This window comes from Miniopterus schreibersii (assembly GCF_964146895.1).
Source record: "Miniopterus schreibersii genome assembly, chromosome: 8".
Classification (NCBI taxonomy): domain Eukaryota; kingdom Metazoa; phylum Chordata; class Mammalia; order Chiroptera; family Miniopteridae; genus Miniopterus; species Miniopterus schreibersii.
Window position 1 is genome coordinate 55,732,898 of NC_138109.1, and position 18,977 is coordinate 55,751,874.

The window sequence follows — 18,977 nt, forward strand, 5'->3', positions numbered from 1 at the left end:
ATACCAATCAATAAAATTAAGTCATTTACTTCTGAGGCGCTATAAGTATAGAATAAAGAAATGAGTATTCAACTTGGTTTTTAAATGTCCTCTGCTTGATGTTTTGGGCAATGATTACTGTTTCTTTTGCAGTCTTAGTTTTGATGGTTTGAAAGGCAGAAATCTCCACACAGACCCCAAAACCATAGATGCTTAACATCTGCACTGTCTAGCCAGATTCTCCTGCAGGTTCTTTTTCTCAGTCTAGCAGCGCTGAGTGCAATACAATATGAAAACTTGTCCCACAAGGCTGGTTTTACTTAATGATACTTAGCAGAAGGGCTTTGCACTTTCATAATTTCCACCCGAAAAATCTCTCTGGAACTTAATAATAATAACAATAATCAGACCTAATATTAGCCTGAGATCAAAGATTTATTAAACCTATTTGGCCCAGAAGATAAAGTTGAATGACTAGGTATTCAGGTATCTAGGCTGAGCGTCGGCCCTGGAAAGAGACTCCCAGGCTAGTACCCTAAAAGCATTCCTCAAAACTTGATTTATACTGGAAGTGACCTTTCTTCCTCCCCAGCGGCTGCGAGGCTGCGAATTTTGCAGTCACTTCCATTGCTTTTGAGGGCTGGAATCCGGCCTCTCCTCCGCAGCGGGGAGGATAGGGGAGCAAGACTTTCTCTCCAAGTTTTCCTCAACTTCGAAAACAAGGACTGGGATCTTTTTATCATCAACAATTGACAACTATCTATGAAGTGCCTACGAGTCATTGGGTTTCTGTTCCGGTTGATGAGCAGGAGAGTTAAGCAAGCAGTAGCTAGGATCTATTGGTTCCCTCACTGGTTTTCCCTTAACTAAACTTCCACTGAGGTTCATAACTCTCCAACACCGTGATTTTTTTGGGTATTTTTCATTTTTAACCACCTCTTTTGCGTGTGTGTGAAGTCCACCGCCCTAAGATTTCGGGAAGACTTTTCTTCGCAAGCAGGAAAAGACCCATTTCTGAGAAAGATGTGAAATAAGTTTCCTACGGGTCCCGCGTCCGCGTAAAGGGAGATCAGTCCCCAAGGGTGCGGGTCCCGGGGGTCCCCGCGCGCGTCGCGGGCAGGTGCGGCAGCCCGCGCCTCCGCTCGCGAGCCCGGGCAGCTGAGGGCGCCCCGGCGGGGTCCCGGGCGACCCGGTCACTCGTCCCCTCTCGATTCGGGCCCTTCCCTTCTCCTTGCTCGGGCCGCTCCGCCGCCCGCGTCTCTCCCCCGCCCCCCGAGTCTCGTTCCAGGCATCCCTTTGTCCTTCCCCGGATTGGCAGGTTTTATTATTCCGCCTGAACAATCCGGCCGCCCAGTGGCTGAGGGTCGCTGACGTCGGCGGCAGAGCCGGGGAGTAGTTGGGATTCTGCTCTGTCAGTAACACATGTGTAAGAGCCGCGGAGGGTGCGAGTGAGCCGGCGAGTCGCCGCCGCCGCCTCCTCCGAGCCGGGCAGCAGCAGCCCCGGCAGCAGCCCGGGCAGCGGCGCAGGCTCCCGCGCGCCGGGCCTCGGCCGGCAGCAGCTCCCCGCCTCCCCGGCGCGCCCGCCCGCCCGCCCGCCCGCCTCCCGGTCTCCGCACCCGCCGCCGCCGCTCCCGGAGCTGTTGTTGCTGCGGCTGCTCTCTGGCCGGAGGTGCAGGAAGCTCGGCCGTGCGGCCGCCGCCGCCGCCGCCAGCCCGGAGCGAGCGAGCGAGCGGGCGAGCGCGCGGGAGGGAGGAAGGCGGTGGAGGAGGAGGAGCGGGAGGAGCGCGGGCGGGGGCGGGGGCCGCCGGGCGGGGGAATCTACAAAGTGAAGCCACATTGCCAAACTTGCAGCAGCGATTGCAGCAGTTGCTGCCGCTGCGCCGCGCCTGAAGCCGCGCCGCGCGGGCCGAGGGCTCCTGCCGCTGCTCGCGCGGAGCCGGAGCCGGAGCCGGAGGACGGGGACCGAGACTGACACTTCTGCTCCCGGCCGCCGGCCACTTACGCGTCCCCCCCAACCCAGCTTCAGAGCAACGCGTTTGAAAAAAAAAAAAAAAAGCAGCCCGTAGCCCCCTCCGCCCCTTTCCTGGTTCTGCAAGAACTGCCCCCTCCCTCCAGCCAAGGCGCCCCTTCCTTGGAACCGAGCGGCTTCGCTCGCTTCTCGCCGCCGCCGCCTCTCGCAATATTGCAATATAGGGGAAAAGCAGGTAAGGGGACCGCTGGGGAGCCGCGGGCGGGGGGCGGGAGGAGGGACCGATGGGGGCCGGGGCTGTTTTGCTGGGCTTCCTTCCCTTGACCGTCCCAAATTGCAAGTAAACAATGCGTTGGCTTGGATTATGCGCGAGTCTGAAACTACCCAGGCCGGCCTGCGAGCCCGAGCGGAGGGCAGCCCCGGGCCGCCAGCTTTGTAGCGGTTCCTGCTTACAAAAGGGTGCTTCGAGATGGGGCTGGTGAGGACCTTGGAGGGGGGTGGGGAGGTTTTCAGTTCCTAAGGGAAGGGCAGCGGGTGCAGGAAGGGTTTAAGTATGAGAAGTAGTGTGGGGGAAATAGTAACGACCCCCCCTCCCCCAGTAAACACTATTTTTGAAACAGTGGCAGAAAGGATCTAAGTGAGCAGGATTCGGTATTGCTTGGTCTTTTACAAAATTCCTCTTGGTTTGTAAGTCTTTTGTTCCAATCCAGGAGAAATCCGGTGAATCACCTAATTAAAATCAAGACATGAATTAAGCATCCATTTTTGTACTACAAATTGCCAGCGCTACGTTTGTCCCTCCCTTGGTCTCCATTAAAAAACACCAGAGACGTTGTTAAAGGGGGGCAGATTTTGCCTCTAGCTGCCAGTTCTGCTTTCTATTTCACTGACTATCCCAGGACCTAAATTGCTTGGCTATGTAATTACTAGAGTATAAGCCTATTTAACTTAAAAGCTTTCCTTTTTTTTTTTTTTTTCCAACTCTAAATGAAACTTGATGAGGGCCCGTCCTTAGTTATCAGGGGAGTCAGTTTCTGGTCAGTCCTCTTGATTCATCTCTTTTAGATTTAATCAGCATTAAGGTATTGCTTGTCCTTAAGAGCTTTAGCTAATGGGGTTACTGGATGCTTTTCTCAGTGTAATGTTTCCTTTTCAAAAAAATATACATATATATTTACCTCTCACCAAAGATGGGGGCGGGGAAGAGCTTGGAATCTCCTCCCTCCCTCTCCCCTTTTAAAAAGGAATTCGGAGCGATTAAAACGTTGGGGGAAACAGTTTAAAGACTTAGGGCAGGAAATGCAGATTCATTTGGGTTAGGGCTGAAATTGTAACAAAAAGCAATTCCTCGAGTAAATGCATCAGATAAATCAATTTACATAAAGGTATGATGCATTCGGATAAATGCAATGCTAATGGGTTTTAGAGTGGTCTTGTTTCCAAAGTCTCAGGGTTTTGTTACAGCTTAATTGGTGCAGTTCTTATTCTGGTTTATTGTGCGGTCTCTGGACACACGTTCCGGGACTCTTTCGGAGGAAATGTGTTTAAAATCGGCCTATTTAAGGAACCCGAGTCCTTGTTTCGTTCCCTTCCCCTCATTTTTTTGCAGCAGCCAAGTTGGGCCAGGGACAGGCAAAGTTCGCCCTCTCTCTTCTGAGGTATCAGCTGAATGTCTTGAGCAGATAGCTGGGAGCCTCGGGGGGAGCCCACACTCTCGGCTTACAGAGGACAAAGACAAAACAGGCTGCTTAATTGGCAGTAAATAACTTGATCTTTTTATAGAATAAGTGACTGGAGGAACACTAGGACTTTATTGGACTCCGGATTGGAGGCAACAAATTAATCGGGTTAGGCTAAGCTTTATAAATTGATTCCTATATTATACCCTAGTTGCTTCGCTCATGACATTCATTAGAAGGAGTGGGGAATTTTTAAAAGCAGTTTTGGTGACCGCAGCGACTGGCTCAAATTTAACTTGTGCATCCTTTATTAGTGCCTTCTCGCATATTATTTGTGACCCCCCCTCCCCCCCAGGAACAAAGCTTTAGCATTTAAATTGCTGATCGAGGGCAGATTAGTGAGACCAGAGTGGAGAGTGTTTGTATAGGAAGTTAACAGGCATCTTAAAGTTCAATGATCTATTATTCTTGCCTGTGTCCTGAAAACCCAGAGAAAACACTCATTGATCTTCAAAATGAAATGAGATTTGGAACAATAATGGGAGATGGCGGTCACCACAATGGCATGTGAAAGGTGCTGTTTAAAATACGAAAAACCAGTTTCGCAACTTTACACACCGCACCCGCGCCCCCCCCCCTCCACCCTCCAGTCCCCGACCTTCCCCTCCCACCACCACGCTCTGCATCGCCCCTCGGCTGGGTCCTCCCTTTCCTTTTCAGAAAACCGAACTATTTCCAACTTGTGAACTGCAGCTGCACTTCCCAGGGCAGAGCTTGGGAAGGAACGTGGCTCCGGCTGAGGCCGCCTCCCCACTCCCCTCGGCTCGCTCGCGGGGCTCGGCCGGGGCTGGGGAGGGGCCGGGCGCAGCGGTGGGTGGATTTGACCCTCATTTGCTGGAGGCGGGCGGCTGCGGAGGGGAGGAGGGGGCGGGGGGCGGAGGCGGGGGCTGGGAGGAGGCGCCGCGAGGGGTGGAGCGCCGCAGCCGAGCCTGGCTCTCGGAGTTTTGACAGTACCCGAGCTGAAATTGTCAGCGGCGGTGAGCGCTGGAAAGTTGAGAGGAGCTCGTGGCCTCCGAACAAAGCTTGAGAAAAGTAAACAGGCGGCTGCTGCCGGCGAGCCTCCCTCCTTCCCTCTCCCCCTCACCCTCCTTCCCGCCCTTGCCCTGCTGCTTCCTTCCAGCAGGTCTGGGGGGAACTGTTGGCTAGCTCACGAGGTGCTTACTAACTTTTGCATCGCCCATGTTTTTTGTCTCTCTCGCCCTGTCCCCTTCCCGCCCTCTGCAGACCATGGTGAACCCGGGCAGCAGCTCCCAGCCGCCCCCGGTGACGGCCGGCTCCCTCTCCTGGAAGCGGTGCGCAGGCTGCGGGGGCAAGATTGCGGACCGCTTTCTGCTCTATGCCATGGACAGCTACTGGCACAGCCGGTGCCTCAAGTGCTCCTGCTGCCAGGCGCAGCTGGGTGACATCGGCACGTCCTGTTACACCAAGAGCGGCATGATCCTTTGCAGAAATGACTACATTAGGTAAGACTTGGCTGCCCTTCCCAAGATGGGCAGGCAGAGCAATGGCAAGGCCAAAGGTTACCAAGGGTTTTAAGGAAAGGAGCAGGGAATACGTTGTAGTCTTCACCTCAAAAACCTTCTGGTTGGCTGAATTTAAGGGGCTCAAGAAGCATGTGTTAATCTTGGAATTTTTAATGACACATTAATGGCGAATGCTGTATTAAATAAAAACTGCCCATCTGGTGGGACTGGGGCTGCTAGGTGTGCAAAGGTTGGGCACTCTGGGGACCAAAATTTTAAGTGGTGAGCCCCAACTGGACCCTCTGCTGAAAATAAATATTTCAAGGGAGAGTTCAGCAGCTTTTTTAAAGCAAGGTAGGGACCTACATAGGATGGAGACAAAAGATTGATTTAAAAGTGTAGTTGGTGAGAAATGATTTCCCTGTTGTGATGGCTAATTATGATATTTACAAAAGCACCTTTAAACTTTTTTGAGTGTAAAACTGTGACTCGTTCTTTGTGTTGTGTCTCCTTGTGAAAAATGCTGATTACCCATTAGTTTAAAGTCTTGTAATTCTTACAGGAAAAAAACAACCAAAAAACTTAATGGTAACGTTTCTCTTTATATACTTTTTCTTGGAGGAGGCTTGTGCTGCTCAATGTTGGTGTGTGGTTTGTGATGTAAAATCTGTAGTTTTTATATACTGAGGAATGTTCAGATTTTCGGTTTATTATTGTGATTTGTATCATTACCCTTGGTTCCCAAAAGAGATTTAGGAAAAGAGACTATAGAATATACTAATCTTGCATTTTAAAGCAATGTATAGGAACATTCATATGCCACCGTAAGCAGTCTTTTCCAACAAGTTTCAGTGCAATTAATGGAAAGAATTCAGGAGGTCAGGTGCCTATAGGATCTTTTCAGGTGAACTCAAGCTACTTAAACTCATTAATTTGAAAGGAGGCATTTGAAGGATTACACATTTAATTTGAGTAAATGGTTTGATAGACTGATGCACATGAATGCTTCTAGGAGGTATTCTGTTTCAACATCCAGTAATTAAAAAAAAACCCCACACGCACAGCACACCGTTGATACTAGCGAAGTGCTCAAGAACCGCTCACTTTGAAAAAGAATTGAATTCTATTTAAATTTCTGCTCTAAACCTTCTTTATCGTGATTAGTAGAAAATTTTGTTCTGTCTTTTCAATGGCATCGAATCAGTGGATGAGATATTTTGTTCAAAGTTTAGCTCCATTGTGATTCCCTCACTCCGCGTCTAAATTGAAAATGATCCCAATGTGGTTCAGAGCTGAGTATGTGTATGTTCACCCCAGTGATATCATTAGTGTAAAATGTTGGAGTTAAATGACATTTGGTTATTACAATAAAGCAACCTACGTCTACTCTGCTGGCCCCCTCAATCAGCCAAGTAAGAGAAATATGGGAAGGGAGAGGGCTTTTACTTTTAAATTAAGATGGCAGCATTAATTTCACTAAGTGTTCTTTTAGAAGTAAATGTTGGAAAATCAGCAGGAGCAGGAGCGTAATGCTTTCTGGTCCTCCTTCCAAGCAGTGCCATGAGCTTTGACAGTATTGTAATTAAATAGAGAGCAAAACTGTGGTAAGAAAGGACGGTGGTTTGAAGTGGAAAAATTGACAGTGCTGTTCAGACACGGTGAATGGTACAGATTCATCTCTTCTCCAAGTGCCTTCAAAAAACCTTTGCTTCTGATTACCACTAATTAAAAAGAAGATGGGTCCACTTGCATTCCCTCAGGACAAGTTTAGGCAAGTGGGTTCCTGGGACTCTCCATTCCTTTTCCTCCCTATACTTGAGGCCAAATACAAATGCCCACTTGGTGTTTTCTGGTGGCTTAATGGAGCAGGGGAGGTTGTGTGTGCCCGCGGAGCCTTAATGAATTGGGTCCTTATTCTCCTTCCTTTCTTTTTCCCTCTGAATTTGAAAACTGGAACCAGGCTTGCTCTTGAACTGGATGCTATCGTGTGAACCTTAGATCTGCCCCAGAGGGGTGAGTTCTAGCTCAGTACCAAATTGATCTCCTCAGACTCTGCTCAGAGCTCAGCAGCAGCTTACACCCCTCGCCCCCCCCAATTTAAGGAATCTCTGAAGTCTCTCTTCAGTGTTTCCTCCCTCTGCCCATCAAGATGCCAAAAGGGTGAAAAGGTGGGAAGGCCTGCACCATCCTTTTTCTCTCTGGTACCCTCCTCGCGAATGTCCCAGCAGGACACTTGGAGGAGCTTTCAGGTCTGCATGCAGGGCCACTAAAGAGCCGAGCGATCCGCTCTCTGGTCTCCAGGTGAAGGGGACTGACCCTTCGGCTCCAAGACCTGGCTGGGACCACAGAGCGATTTAAGGGCTTTTAAACTGTCTGATTTTTGAGGTTGTGGTTTTTCTTTTTTAAAAACAACCAAGATCTGGCTAAAACACTGCAGGAGAGCTGGGAGGTGTGTGTGTGGGGGGGGGGTGGTAGTGGGGCACTGCTTTGCCACAGTCCCCTCTCCCCTGGGCAACCAAGTGTCGATTGGGCAGAGCTGGGCTTCTGCCTCCTCTCCCTTCAAGATTTCAGATAAAGCGGCTGCCTTGCTGCTGCCTTGCTGCAGCGAATCCGCACAATTAAAAGCTTTAATTAGTGGCTCCTCCATTTTCTTAGTTCTGATGGGCTTTATCTAATGAGATCTGGTCTCTGGCTTAGATCTGCTCCGAATGACGTGTCCGCAATGAATGAGAGCTGCGTCGCAAACAAAACATTTAATTAACAAAATTGGCCTCTAAGAGAGGGAGGGAAAGGCAGGGGTGGGGGTGGAGAGGAGGGGAGGGTGGATCTTAAAGGGGCCAAGGCCTATCTCCCCACTTCCCCCCCCTGCCCCCACCTCACAGAAGTCGGCGAACCTTGGAACTGTCCCCTTCCTCCCCGGCCCCCGGCCCTCCAGCTCAATCCAAGCGCCTGCGAGGAGCTTCGAAACTCCGTTTTTCTTTGCTCAAACCCTTCTTCCTCCACCCCCACCCCGGGCCCAGAGAGTGGCTCGGAAAGTGCTGCTAGAGGAGGAAGTTCAGCGGTGACGGGTGGGGCTCCAGGTCCCGGGAGGGCGCGGAAATGCGCCGCCGCGGTGGTCCTGGGCTGGCCGGTTCTTGCCAGGCCGGGGCCGGGCCGCGCGGGCTCCGTGCGGGGCCTCGTCGAGGCGCCCGGCGGGCCAGCATCCTCGGGCCCGCGAGGGGGCGAGCGCAGGGCGGGAGCCGGGCGGGCGAGCCCTCGGCCCGCTCCTTCCCGGGTTCACGTGGCGCCCGCAGCCGCAGTGTGCGCGGCCGCGGGAGGTGGGGGCCTGGGGCGGGGGTCTGCGGTGGTTGGTGGTGGAGGGTGTGTTTGGGGAGGGGTAGCGTTAGGAACAGAGGCGCCGCCAGACAGCGAGTTCATTTCCCTGGTAATCAACAGCAAGCTGCTATATTCAGAGAATGCTGTCCCTTTAATTGAACAGGCTAGGTAATTAAATGGCACTTTTCCAATAGGACGTGCTAGGTAAATCTAATAGTTGGTTATTTAATATCACTTTGAAGTCTGCCCACTCAAGCACAATGACAGCACAGGAGCATGTGAACTATTAGCTAGGAGAAAAAAAAAACCCAGGATCTCAAAAATTAATTAAATCGCATGCAATTTAGGGGGAACGTTTATCTTGATTTGTCATAACAGAATTAATTCAAGGCCTCCAATTCACTTGGGGGCAGATCTGTTACTCTGAATTAACCAAGCGTAATTTGGCTGATTTTTTTTTTTTCTCTCCCTCCCCTCTCTAATGCAGCAGTTGTGATTATTCACAGCCCCCCTCTTAAGTATCAATAGCTTCTGGTGCTTTTAAGGTGCTTGGTCTCTAGTTATTCCAAAGTACCTTTAATGGACTTGGCTCCAGGCATAATTTCTGGGTTGCATTTCTTTGTTACATTTAATATAGCTGGTGCAGAATTTAGATTAAATATAGGAACCTGCTGGAAAACCAATTGCTTCTGGATCAGTAGCTGTGGATGTGCATTTTTCTCCTCAGATAGGTTGCTGATATTTACTTGCAGGTACAAATGTATACCTTTCAGCTACACTCTTAGAAACACACCTCTCCTTGCTTGAAAGCAGTTTAGAAAACACAGCCAGGTAGTGCTCCATATTGCTGGTATTTTGCTTGAAGTAATAATGCTGTAGAAAATAAGCCCACCTATTGGTCATTGAAGTTATGAAAAGATGCTAAGGATTATTACTAAACTAAAAATACGACTTGCTCTCCTTCTCTTTATGTCAGCAAGGAGAGTTGAAGCTGAGCCGTTAAGCAGTACTCACAATACATTGTGTTCTTCACTGAGGGGTAAAGCTCCTTGAAAGTGCAGAGGTTTGGTGGGATTTCTTCCCTTCTTTTCCCTTTTTCCCATATAAGGAACCTCTTGATGTTTGTGATTGATTGCATTGCCCAAATGCTGAAATATTAACGACCTTCTTGGACTGAGGACCCAAAGAAAGGAAACTGAAACCGATTCTGTCATCACAATTAAAGACTCCCCTGGCTTTAATTAGCCTGACCTGGGGTATATCTCCCCGTTGCTTGAGTTAAAGAGAAAAGAGCCCATTATAGTCCAGTCTGAGACCGATAGCTACTTAATTGAGCACCTAAAGCCTCGAGCCTTTTAAATCAAACACTGTCCTGGACAGTCCCCCTGGTTAGATAATTAACTCTCTAGTGCACAGAAACGTTGCTATAAAAAAAAAAAAAAGAAACAACTTTTCAGAAAAAGGGTGGAATTCTAATGGTAGCCTTCGTCTCTGGTAAAAGGGGATTAAAATGTGTATAGACATGTAAGTTGTTCTGCTCTAAGGCAGTCTTAAAGCTGTAGACATGGAAGGATCTTAAACTCCATTAAGAATGTTCAGTAGCACATCAGTCCTGGGTAGATCTTGGTCATTTTCAAACTTTGTAACTGTAATTTTTGACACTTCAGGAATCCCATGATTTTGTGGCTGAATGTTCCCTGTAAGGTTATGAAAGTGGCATTGGAGAAAATAACATGTCTAAAAAGCTTTTGGATTACACATGGCTACCCTGATTATTAAAATACACTTAGATATTGAAGACATACAACTGACTTTACTCAGGGTGAATTGTTAAATAAATGAATACTTTAGGCTAGGTAATCAGATTGATACTGTGAAAGGGTACTTTTGAGATGGAGTGTCACTGTGTACCTGTTGGTAGTGGCAGCCATAATTATAGACTCCTGTCCATTAAAATACTTCTGGCTTTCTGTAGGAGGATATTTGGTCCTTAGGTCTGGTAAGATTCTGTTCCCTGCTCCTATTTACACATCCATCTCCCTTCATCCTCAGCGTGTATTTGGCCTCATTGACAGGTTTTTAATTTTTTTTTTACCGGAATTGTTTGAATTTGGTACCCCTCTTGTGGATGGGAATAGTCCTGCTGTTGACTTGTAAACTCTTTAACTCATAGCCATACTAATTCTCTGGTCACCCTACCTTTCTGAGAAAACCCCCCTGTGGCAGCACTGACAACTCAGGCTCATGGGATGCTTTAGGTGAGGCCCTCATCCGTGCTCCTGAAGTGGTCCAGCATTAGGAGATGGCAGGCCAGCAGCCCCCGAGCTCCCACACGCTGTGGTCCTACAGCTAGAGGTCCGGACAGTGTATTATTTCAGCTTTCTCTCTGTAACTGTTCTGATTCTGCAAGAACGTGTCAATGTGTCGTGGATCTCAGACTAATTAGTTTTGAAATGGAGTTTTGATTGAACTCTTCAAATCGATGCTGCTGCAAAATTTGTTTCTCGGGCTTCCTATTAAAAGCCATCTTAAGGGGCAGTTTTACTACTCTCCCTGTCGTTCAGTCGATACATTTAATAACAACTTACAGGCTATTTTCAATAAAGTGGCGACAGCAAATTAGTAGTTTGAACATGACAAGCCTCTTCTGCAAGACCAGATTCTGAAAACTCAGAGCAATTATTTTTATATAGAGGCATGCCGCAATCATTCAGATTATGGGGTGTTCTATAGGAACATGTCTCCTGGTTTGACACAAACAGCATTTTATGACTTTATTTGAACAAGGAGGCAATGTAAATATTAATATTTATTACGACACCAATATGTTAATTTGGAAGTCCTATTACCTTGTTTTTCAGTGTCGAAAGTGCCTCTCTGATTCTGCTTGCTTATTCCGATATCACCTTTCAATGTGAAATCATTCTGGTCTGTTTAATAAATATTTGTGGATATTAAAGAGGGAAGCCCAAAAGCAAATAAAGTCTCCCAGCTTGAGTCTACAGATTCCATAAAAGCCAAAGTTCGGTATTCATTAAAATATTTTGTTGCGCCTGCAGAAGGATATAAGGAATTATGTATATATTTTTCTCCAGTACACCACACTTCCTTGAGCTTTCCCCTCCTCTGCAGCCTTCTTCTCCCCCTCCTCCCCCCATGGCAGATGTTGTGGTCTCATTTGATTGCATAGGAAAACTGCAGTGATACAGCAAACACCCAGAGAGATATGATGACAAATGGGTCCAGATCCCGGTAAATTACTTTCTGCTCAAATCGAAATTTCATTCAGTTTGTTGCTAGCAGAGATGAAGTAATCTAAATTGTGGACTCAGGAGCAGATAGAGGGAAGTTGGAGCAAGCATTTCATTATCAAGAGAGAGAGAAGGTTAGGATGAAAGAGATGAGCAGAGGCAAATCTTAAGTGTTGACACCATGATTGAAAAGGTTAACCCATACACATTATATATCAACCTGGATAGCAGAGAGTTTCTAATGGAAAGTCTGCACTGATGGAGGTTTACGGGAGTTTCAATACACTGAGCATGATGTCTTCTTAGATATACAATCAAATCCTCTTAACCCTTTTGATGACTCATATCTCAAGATATGATTAAAGTACAAAAGAGTTCTTCATATAATTTCAAGGACACAATGCATTTAAACTCCAGTCATGAATTGTATCTTTTTTTTTTTTTTATGATGAACCCAGCAATCTGATAAAATGTGTGTAGAACAGAATTGTTTTGTATTTGTTAGAGGTGTAAGTCAATATTTTGATTAAATCCAGGGCATCCTCTTCCTCTGCGGTAGGCAGAAGTTAGTTGTGACCCCAAAAAGGTTTTTCCCCAGGTTCTGTAAATCACTCGTGAAGTGTGAGGCCCGTGCCTAAGCCTTCAGTCTCCATTAGATGCATTCCAGAGGGAGGGCCGGAGGCCAGGGGATTTCTTCTTTCTTTTTCTTTGGTTTAGGATTATTTATCGGTGTCACCCTTCATCTTTGTTTCAGGTTATTTGGAAATAGCGGTGCTTGCAGCGCTTGTGGACAGTCGATTCCTGCGAGCGAACTCGTCATGAGGGCCCAGGGCAATGTGTATCATCTTAAGGTAGCATTTTCTCCTCTCCTTTTCAAAAAATCTTACCATTCCTACCAGAGGCAAAGCATTTCTCCTTAGTAGGAACTCTGTTTTCTCAAGCCGCAAACCCTAAAGGAGTCCACTGAGAATGGATCGGCAGTGATTATTGCTCACCCCCCCACCTAACACTCCCCCCCCCGCCCCCACCACACAAGCACACACATTTGTCTGTTTCCCACTTGTGCTGATCCAGTTTATTGCGTTTTGCATTCATGTCGAAGGAAGAAAAACACTAAACCCTAAGTGGCTCTGTACTTGACAGATACCTGCTTAAAAACGGTTTATAAACTTGTGACCAAAAAAAAGACTTAATTTGTACTTGTTTTCAGTGGGCTTGCTTTTTCCTTTCAGTGTTTTACATGCTCTACCTGCCGGAATCGCCTGGTCCCGGGAGATCGGTTTCACTACATCAATGGCAGTTTATTTTGTGAACATGATAGACCTACAGCTCTCATCAATGGCCATTTGAATTCACTTCAGAGCAATCCACTACTGCCAGACCAGAAGGTAAAGACCCCGCAGTTACTAATAAGCTTTATTAGAGCAAGTCGGGAGGCTAAACCTTTTTGCACTGAGCAAGGGAGTTTTCTTGGGTGCTTGTATTTTTGCATGCCCTTTTAAAGAAATCTAGGCTATTTATCCATACAAGGTTTAGGAATAGGAGAGTTGATTATATTGTGAATCTCTTCTAGTTAGGAAAAGATCCCAACTTAGTTTGTAGCTTTGCCAGTGTTGAACGTAGGATCATCACATGCAAAGTTGAACAAAGCATAAAACTTCTATGTAACCAGTTTTTTTTATCCCATTTGATAATTTTGATGTTCAGAAGTACAATGGATGTGAATAGGTTATTGTGGGAGGAAAATGAGCACATTTATGGTAGGAAAGGGAATCTTTTTTGTCATGAAAGAGTGATTTCTGTATTAGTAATAGCAGTCCGGACACTGGTGCTTTAGAAAAGCAGTTTTACAAAACATTCTGTAATACCAGAGGAGAGCATTTTTGTTGATTGGTCGTCCGGTAAAATTTGAATACGCCGTGACTTTTAAAACAAAAGTTCTAGCTCTTTCCAATCATTTTGGGCCACTGATAGCTCCATTAAAGATTATGTATCTCAATTCTTGACCCACAACTGGAGAGTTTTTGGACCAGAGTTAGAAATGAGGAAATTATACAAGTGCACAAGTCATGTAGTATTAGAAGGCACTTCAGAGGGAAAATTGGTGATCAACAGTTGTTCAGCACCCCCAGTACTGGATAGTTTTAGATCTATTTTAATCTCCTTAATAAGTCCTATAGCTATGCAAGTGAGTGCATTTTGATAACTGCTGTGCCTAATTTGTAACAATTACTGTCAACCTTCAGTTAAGAGACTGTTCATTCCACACTGGCCCAGAAAAGAGTGAAATGTATGACTCGTGCGCATAATTTTATTCACATCATATTTCATACTGATTATGTATTGATGACATTGATTCATTTACTCTTTACAGCGCCACTTGCATGGATATTAAATCTTATTGACCACAGATGAATTTTAATTTCAGATTGGTGATAGATTTTTCCATCAGCTCTGATAGTATGTTTGACTTTTTCATCATTAACCCAGGCAATCACACAGCACTGAGTTATTGCATTGAAACAAAAAGTGCACACTTCACTTGGTAATTCTTTATGGATTTACAATAGGAACTTCATTAATGTCTGTTGTAAGGATCACAAAAAAACAACATTTATCTGCAAATAGGAATTTAGCGAGCTTCAGAAGTTTCAGAAAAAAATATTAGGTTTCTTTGTCTTCTGTAATACATTATTTTTAATGCCGTGTGTGGGGAAAAATGACTAATATATGTAAAATTTTAACCATTTAAAATTACACTGCCATATTTTAATGCTCATATTTATTGTTTTCCCTTACTCAAGTTTATGAGATAATTTTAAATGTATTTTTCATTTCTTTATTAACTAAATTTTAATTGCATCACAATATGTGTACTTTGATTTACTAACATTGGAGGCTTCGGAGAATACTATTTTAACAATAGAAGTGAAATTTTTTATTGCAAATTAACCAGTTGCCATTAATGAGGCATTTCAGACTGCTTTAAAGAATGCCAGTACATATAAGTACGTGCAGACTTTTATGGTTTGAATTGTAATGAAATGAATCTACAGGGTAGAGTTGAGAACAACGAATGGGTAACATAAATATTTTGAGATACCCATTTCAGTTGGGAGGCAAAGCCGTTTGTAGTTATACTTGGTAGCTCAAAGAAAAATGAGCTAGGAATAAAAAATGGTTGATCTCTTTCCCGACCCTTCCAATGTAAAAGCTTAGTTTTCCTCCAAATCCTTTTTAAGTTTGATGCTGGTTTTATACCATTTCTTTCCCTGATTTAGTAAAGTATAAAAAATGATTGTTACAGCTCCCCAACATTCCTGGTGAGAATTTAAGGATGTGGAGGCAAGATGGGAAATGTAGCCAAACTGTGAAACACCAAGTATACTGGCGGTTAGCTAGGGACTAAGTGCAGAGGACACATAAGAAATATGAGCTGGGTCTCAGTACTCTCCTACTGAGTACAAGGTGATGCCAGTTTATAGGTGTTAGGGAGGAAACAGAGGAATACTGGAAAAAATCTGGTTTCACGTGTTCACAAGATTGCGTGGATTGTTACTTGAACACTTTCATAAAGGTGTTCTGTTCTCTACACCTTTTCCCAGGTGTCGAGAGTTAGGGTCTTCATTCTGGAACACAAAGTATACTAGGTAGTGAATAAGAACCTACTAGTATATATTTTCTTAATGTTGGAAGCCAAAAGAGACAGGTGGCCTTCAAAAATTAATAGCTCTTAAAAGGCACACGGAAATATAACTTAAGGATATGTTCTTGTCGGATGTTGGTGAGAAGCTGTGTTTTGGGGGGTGATGTTAATTAAGAACGTTTTCCTGTTGGTGTAAATGTCTCACATTTTTGCCCTTGTTGCTCAGCTCACCATGAGCACAGTCAATTCACAAGGTAGTTTTTGTAAATAAGGGTTTGGGGCAAGCTGAACGTAGTCCAGAGAGATATTAATGAGAGGGCAAGGGGGAAGAGGTAATGAAAACACACTTCCTGGTGGAACATAAACTGCTGTTTGGATCTGGAGAATGCTTTAAAATTATTTTCCCAAAGCCTCCGGCGTTTCTTTTCTGGAGGAGCTGAGATGGGGAGAGATGACAAATAGCTCCATTTTATTATTTTCTTCTCTCTCGTTCTCCATATTTTTGGTAGGGAAAATTGGACATTAATTTTGGCTGCTTTCCTTCTATTCGCAGAACCAATTACCTTTTTTGTGCATGATGCATAATAAACATGCCCAAGCATCCTCTGGCTTAAAAGTAATGAGTTGGTTATTTGTACATTTCTTCCTTAAGGGCAGCTAATTGTATGGAAAGTATAGACCCCATCATCTTATTCTCCTGAAATTAGTTCCCATTGTCTGGGATGTGTAGCTTAGTTCTTGTTCTGCATTGTTGGCTTTTGTATATTCTGAGAAAAAAATAATAATTTTAAACTTCTAAATTATGTAGTCTCTTGACCGAAATCTCAGACCACTGGTATTCAAGGATCTGCAACGTGTTACAGCCTGTATCATTTGAAGGATGCTTGGCTCTCCTTAGGAGAATATTGTCTTCTAGGGAGTTATGTAAATACACTCAGGAATTGTGGCTGATTTTTTTCTTTCTGTAAATTTTTGCCTGCTCTGGAATTTTTTCTTCCACTCGAGTGATGGTTCCACCTAGAATTATCTGCTTTTCAGTAAAATAAGAGATCATCACACCTCTTTAGTTGGAGGAATATTTAGCAAGTGTCCTACTTTACATATCACTTTGCAATTCCCCTGTAGTCACATAATTGGTGTTGTGTGTGTGTCCATCGTAGAGGACATTTGATGCTCATTTATTAAATATGCTCGCTGGCTGCTGCCGCATCTTTGTTCTGGACAGACAAATTACCTTTCTCACACTGAGCTTCTACTCTGGGGAATTAAGCCTCCACCACTTTAATTAGCTTGGAAGTGGGGGGTTGCAGTTCCTAATAGACTTCAGGCTTTTAGTAAGTTAGGGGAAGGGTGAAACGAGAACTTCCTGGGAAGCTCAAAATGTCATTTAAAAACCATAAAAAATCTAATATATATTATTTCATTTTGGTAATTGCAAACAGATTGTATTTGACGACTGTGTGGATTATCATTTCTAACTTAGACATTAAAATTAGACTTCCATTGAACTACGTTCTTTAATTGATCATAAGTCAGTAACATTACATATGTTTGATTTATGTATTCAGAATATTTATGTACTATCATGTGACAGCAGATAGGAAATACTAAGTGAAAAGTAGTATTTGAATATTTATATGTACGTTTGTGTGTGTGTGTGTGTGTGTGTGTATACACACATAGACACATAAATACATGTATGCACATACTCATGCAGGTAACATACCTAAATGTCAAGAAGGACATAGGTGAATAGGTGACACGTGGGAATATCAGAATCATCGTAATAATTGCCAGTATTTGCTTAGCTTTTTATTAAGTGCCAGACATATATATTATGTAATCCTGATGACAGCCATGTTACCCCCACTTTAAAGATGAGGAAACTGACGCACAGACAGGTTAAGTAACTTGCTAAAAGTTACACAGTTGAGCATATAAACCCAAAACTTCCTGGAGAGGGACGTGGCTCTGAATGTGCCTTTGAGATACGACTACTAGGCAAGCTGTTATAATGCATTCCTTACGGAAAGAAACTTGCTTTTCACAGAGTAAAGCAATTCATTGTAGAACTTTACACTGGAAACTTTCTGAAAGTCCATCTCATTTTCCCTGCTAGCAAAACTGCAGAAAATGTTATGCTTTAGCTCTTCGCTGTCGGAGTAAGGAGCGGAGAAGGCCTCCGTCGAGTCACAGTTGGGAAGTAATCTAATAAAAGAAGATTAGTGAATGTAGAGAAGACAAAGCAGTCAAGTTTGAGTTTAATCTCTCAAATTTAGCATTTTAGCTAAGATGCCCGTTTTTTATTTCTTGCAGGTCTGCTAAAAGGTCAGAGTAATGCAGAATGCGTGCCTTCATCTCAGATTTTGTTCATCACAGGTGGATCCCATGTGTCTTCAGTAGACAAGTCACCTTTGTAGCTAGCACCAGTGCCAGCTCCATACCATTGCACCTTCTTTAGTCTTGATTGCCCTTCCTGCATTTATTGGTGTATTAAAATGACTGAATATGAACATTAAGGACTCCATGAACCTGGGCTAATGGGAGACTGTAGAGAAAATGAAAAAAGATCCACCGGAGGACATCTTGGGGGGGGGAGGGAGCTTGGGAGGAGGGAAATGACTAATGAAGCTAATTAAAAGAAGCATTCAAATCTGCTTTCTACCCTCATTAACAATTAGCAGGGCACTGGCCAGAGTTTGTACCCTGTGTTTTACCTTAACAACATTCTCTTTGCTCTTTGTATATTTAAGTGTTGTAAGGAAATGTGTTTCAATCAAAACTGAACATGAGATAAAGGAAAGAGATGTGGCTTTTGTGATATCCTATCACAGACACTTTTATTGTATCTCTGTAAAATACAATGTATGTATGCATGTAAGTGTTTTCGTCCTAATGTTGCTACTCCCATGGCGAAGAAAAACAAAAAACGGAAAAAAAAATTGGAAAAAAAACCAGGCTCATAGCAGCTACTGTGTAGAAATTTTCCCCTACTTCTAATTTGCTGAATGAAGAAAAAAAATCTTTTATTTGTGATATTTTCAGAGACATTTGCTCTAGTATGGTGTATTTAAATAATAAAAACTTAAAAGAAAAATATTCGCTGGAGTTTCGGTTTAAACACTGCTTTTTCTCGCCTTTATTTTGGGAAAATGAAGGTTTTTTTATTTGCTACCAAGTTCACTTTAAATTTTAGGGGTTGAGGGAGGTGGTGTGTATATTTATTTAGCTCTGGGCCAATAAGGTATTCTTCAAATTACTTAACCATGCCATTTTTGGCAGGGGTACAAAGCAATGTTTCTAACGGAGTTCTTTTTATAAGTTCAGAATATTCTGTTAACAGCACTTCATTACACTTCTCCTATATCACAGTGAATCTTTTGTGTTTATATATAAATATTTGTTTGAGTCTTCAGCAATTTCGTTTATTCTTTTTTTTCTCAGCAGGAAAGCCTTGGGCATTGATGAAAAGCATGTGGCATTCACCATCTTGTTCTCTTAGCAAGTTTATAGCTTTCGAAGGAAATAGCATTCCAAACCATACCTGTACATATTTTGAAGTTCCATTAGTCGTTAAGGACCCAGTGCTGCTCTTTTATAGTCACGTTCAGTGGG

General features: G+C 44.3%; 1 protein-coding gene across 2 annotated transcripts; it reads left to right on the forward strand.

Moving 5' to 3' along the window:
- The first annotated feature begins 1,408 nt into the window (after positions 1 to 1,408).
- LMO4 (LIM domain only 4) lies at positions 1,409 to 18,461 on the forward strand. 2 transcript variants are annotated; one of them, XM_081146080.1, is made up of 5 exons: positions 1,409 to 2,183; positions 4,912 to 5,150; positions 12,471 to 12,567; positions 12,949 to 13,104; positions 17,679 to 18,461. In XM_081146080.1, the coding sequence occupies exons 2-5, from the start codon at positions 4,915 to 4,917 to the stop codon at positions 17,685 to 17,687; spliced, it is 498 nt and encodes a 165-aa protein (XP_081002206.1). In that variant the 5' UTR covers positions 1,409 to 2,183; positions 4,912 to 4,914; the 3' UTR covers positions 17,688 to 18,461. The 2 variants fall into 2 exon arrangements, with proteins under 2 accessions (XP_081002206.1, XP_081002207.1); XM_081146081.1 differs by lacking the exon at positions 1,409 to 2,183 and adding an exon at positions 4,592 to 4,719.
- Positions 18,462 to 18,977: the final 516 nt, after the last annotated feature.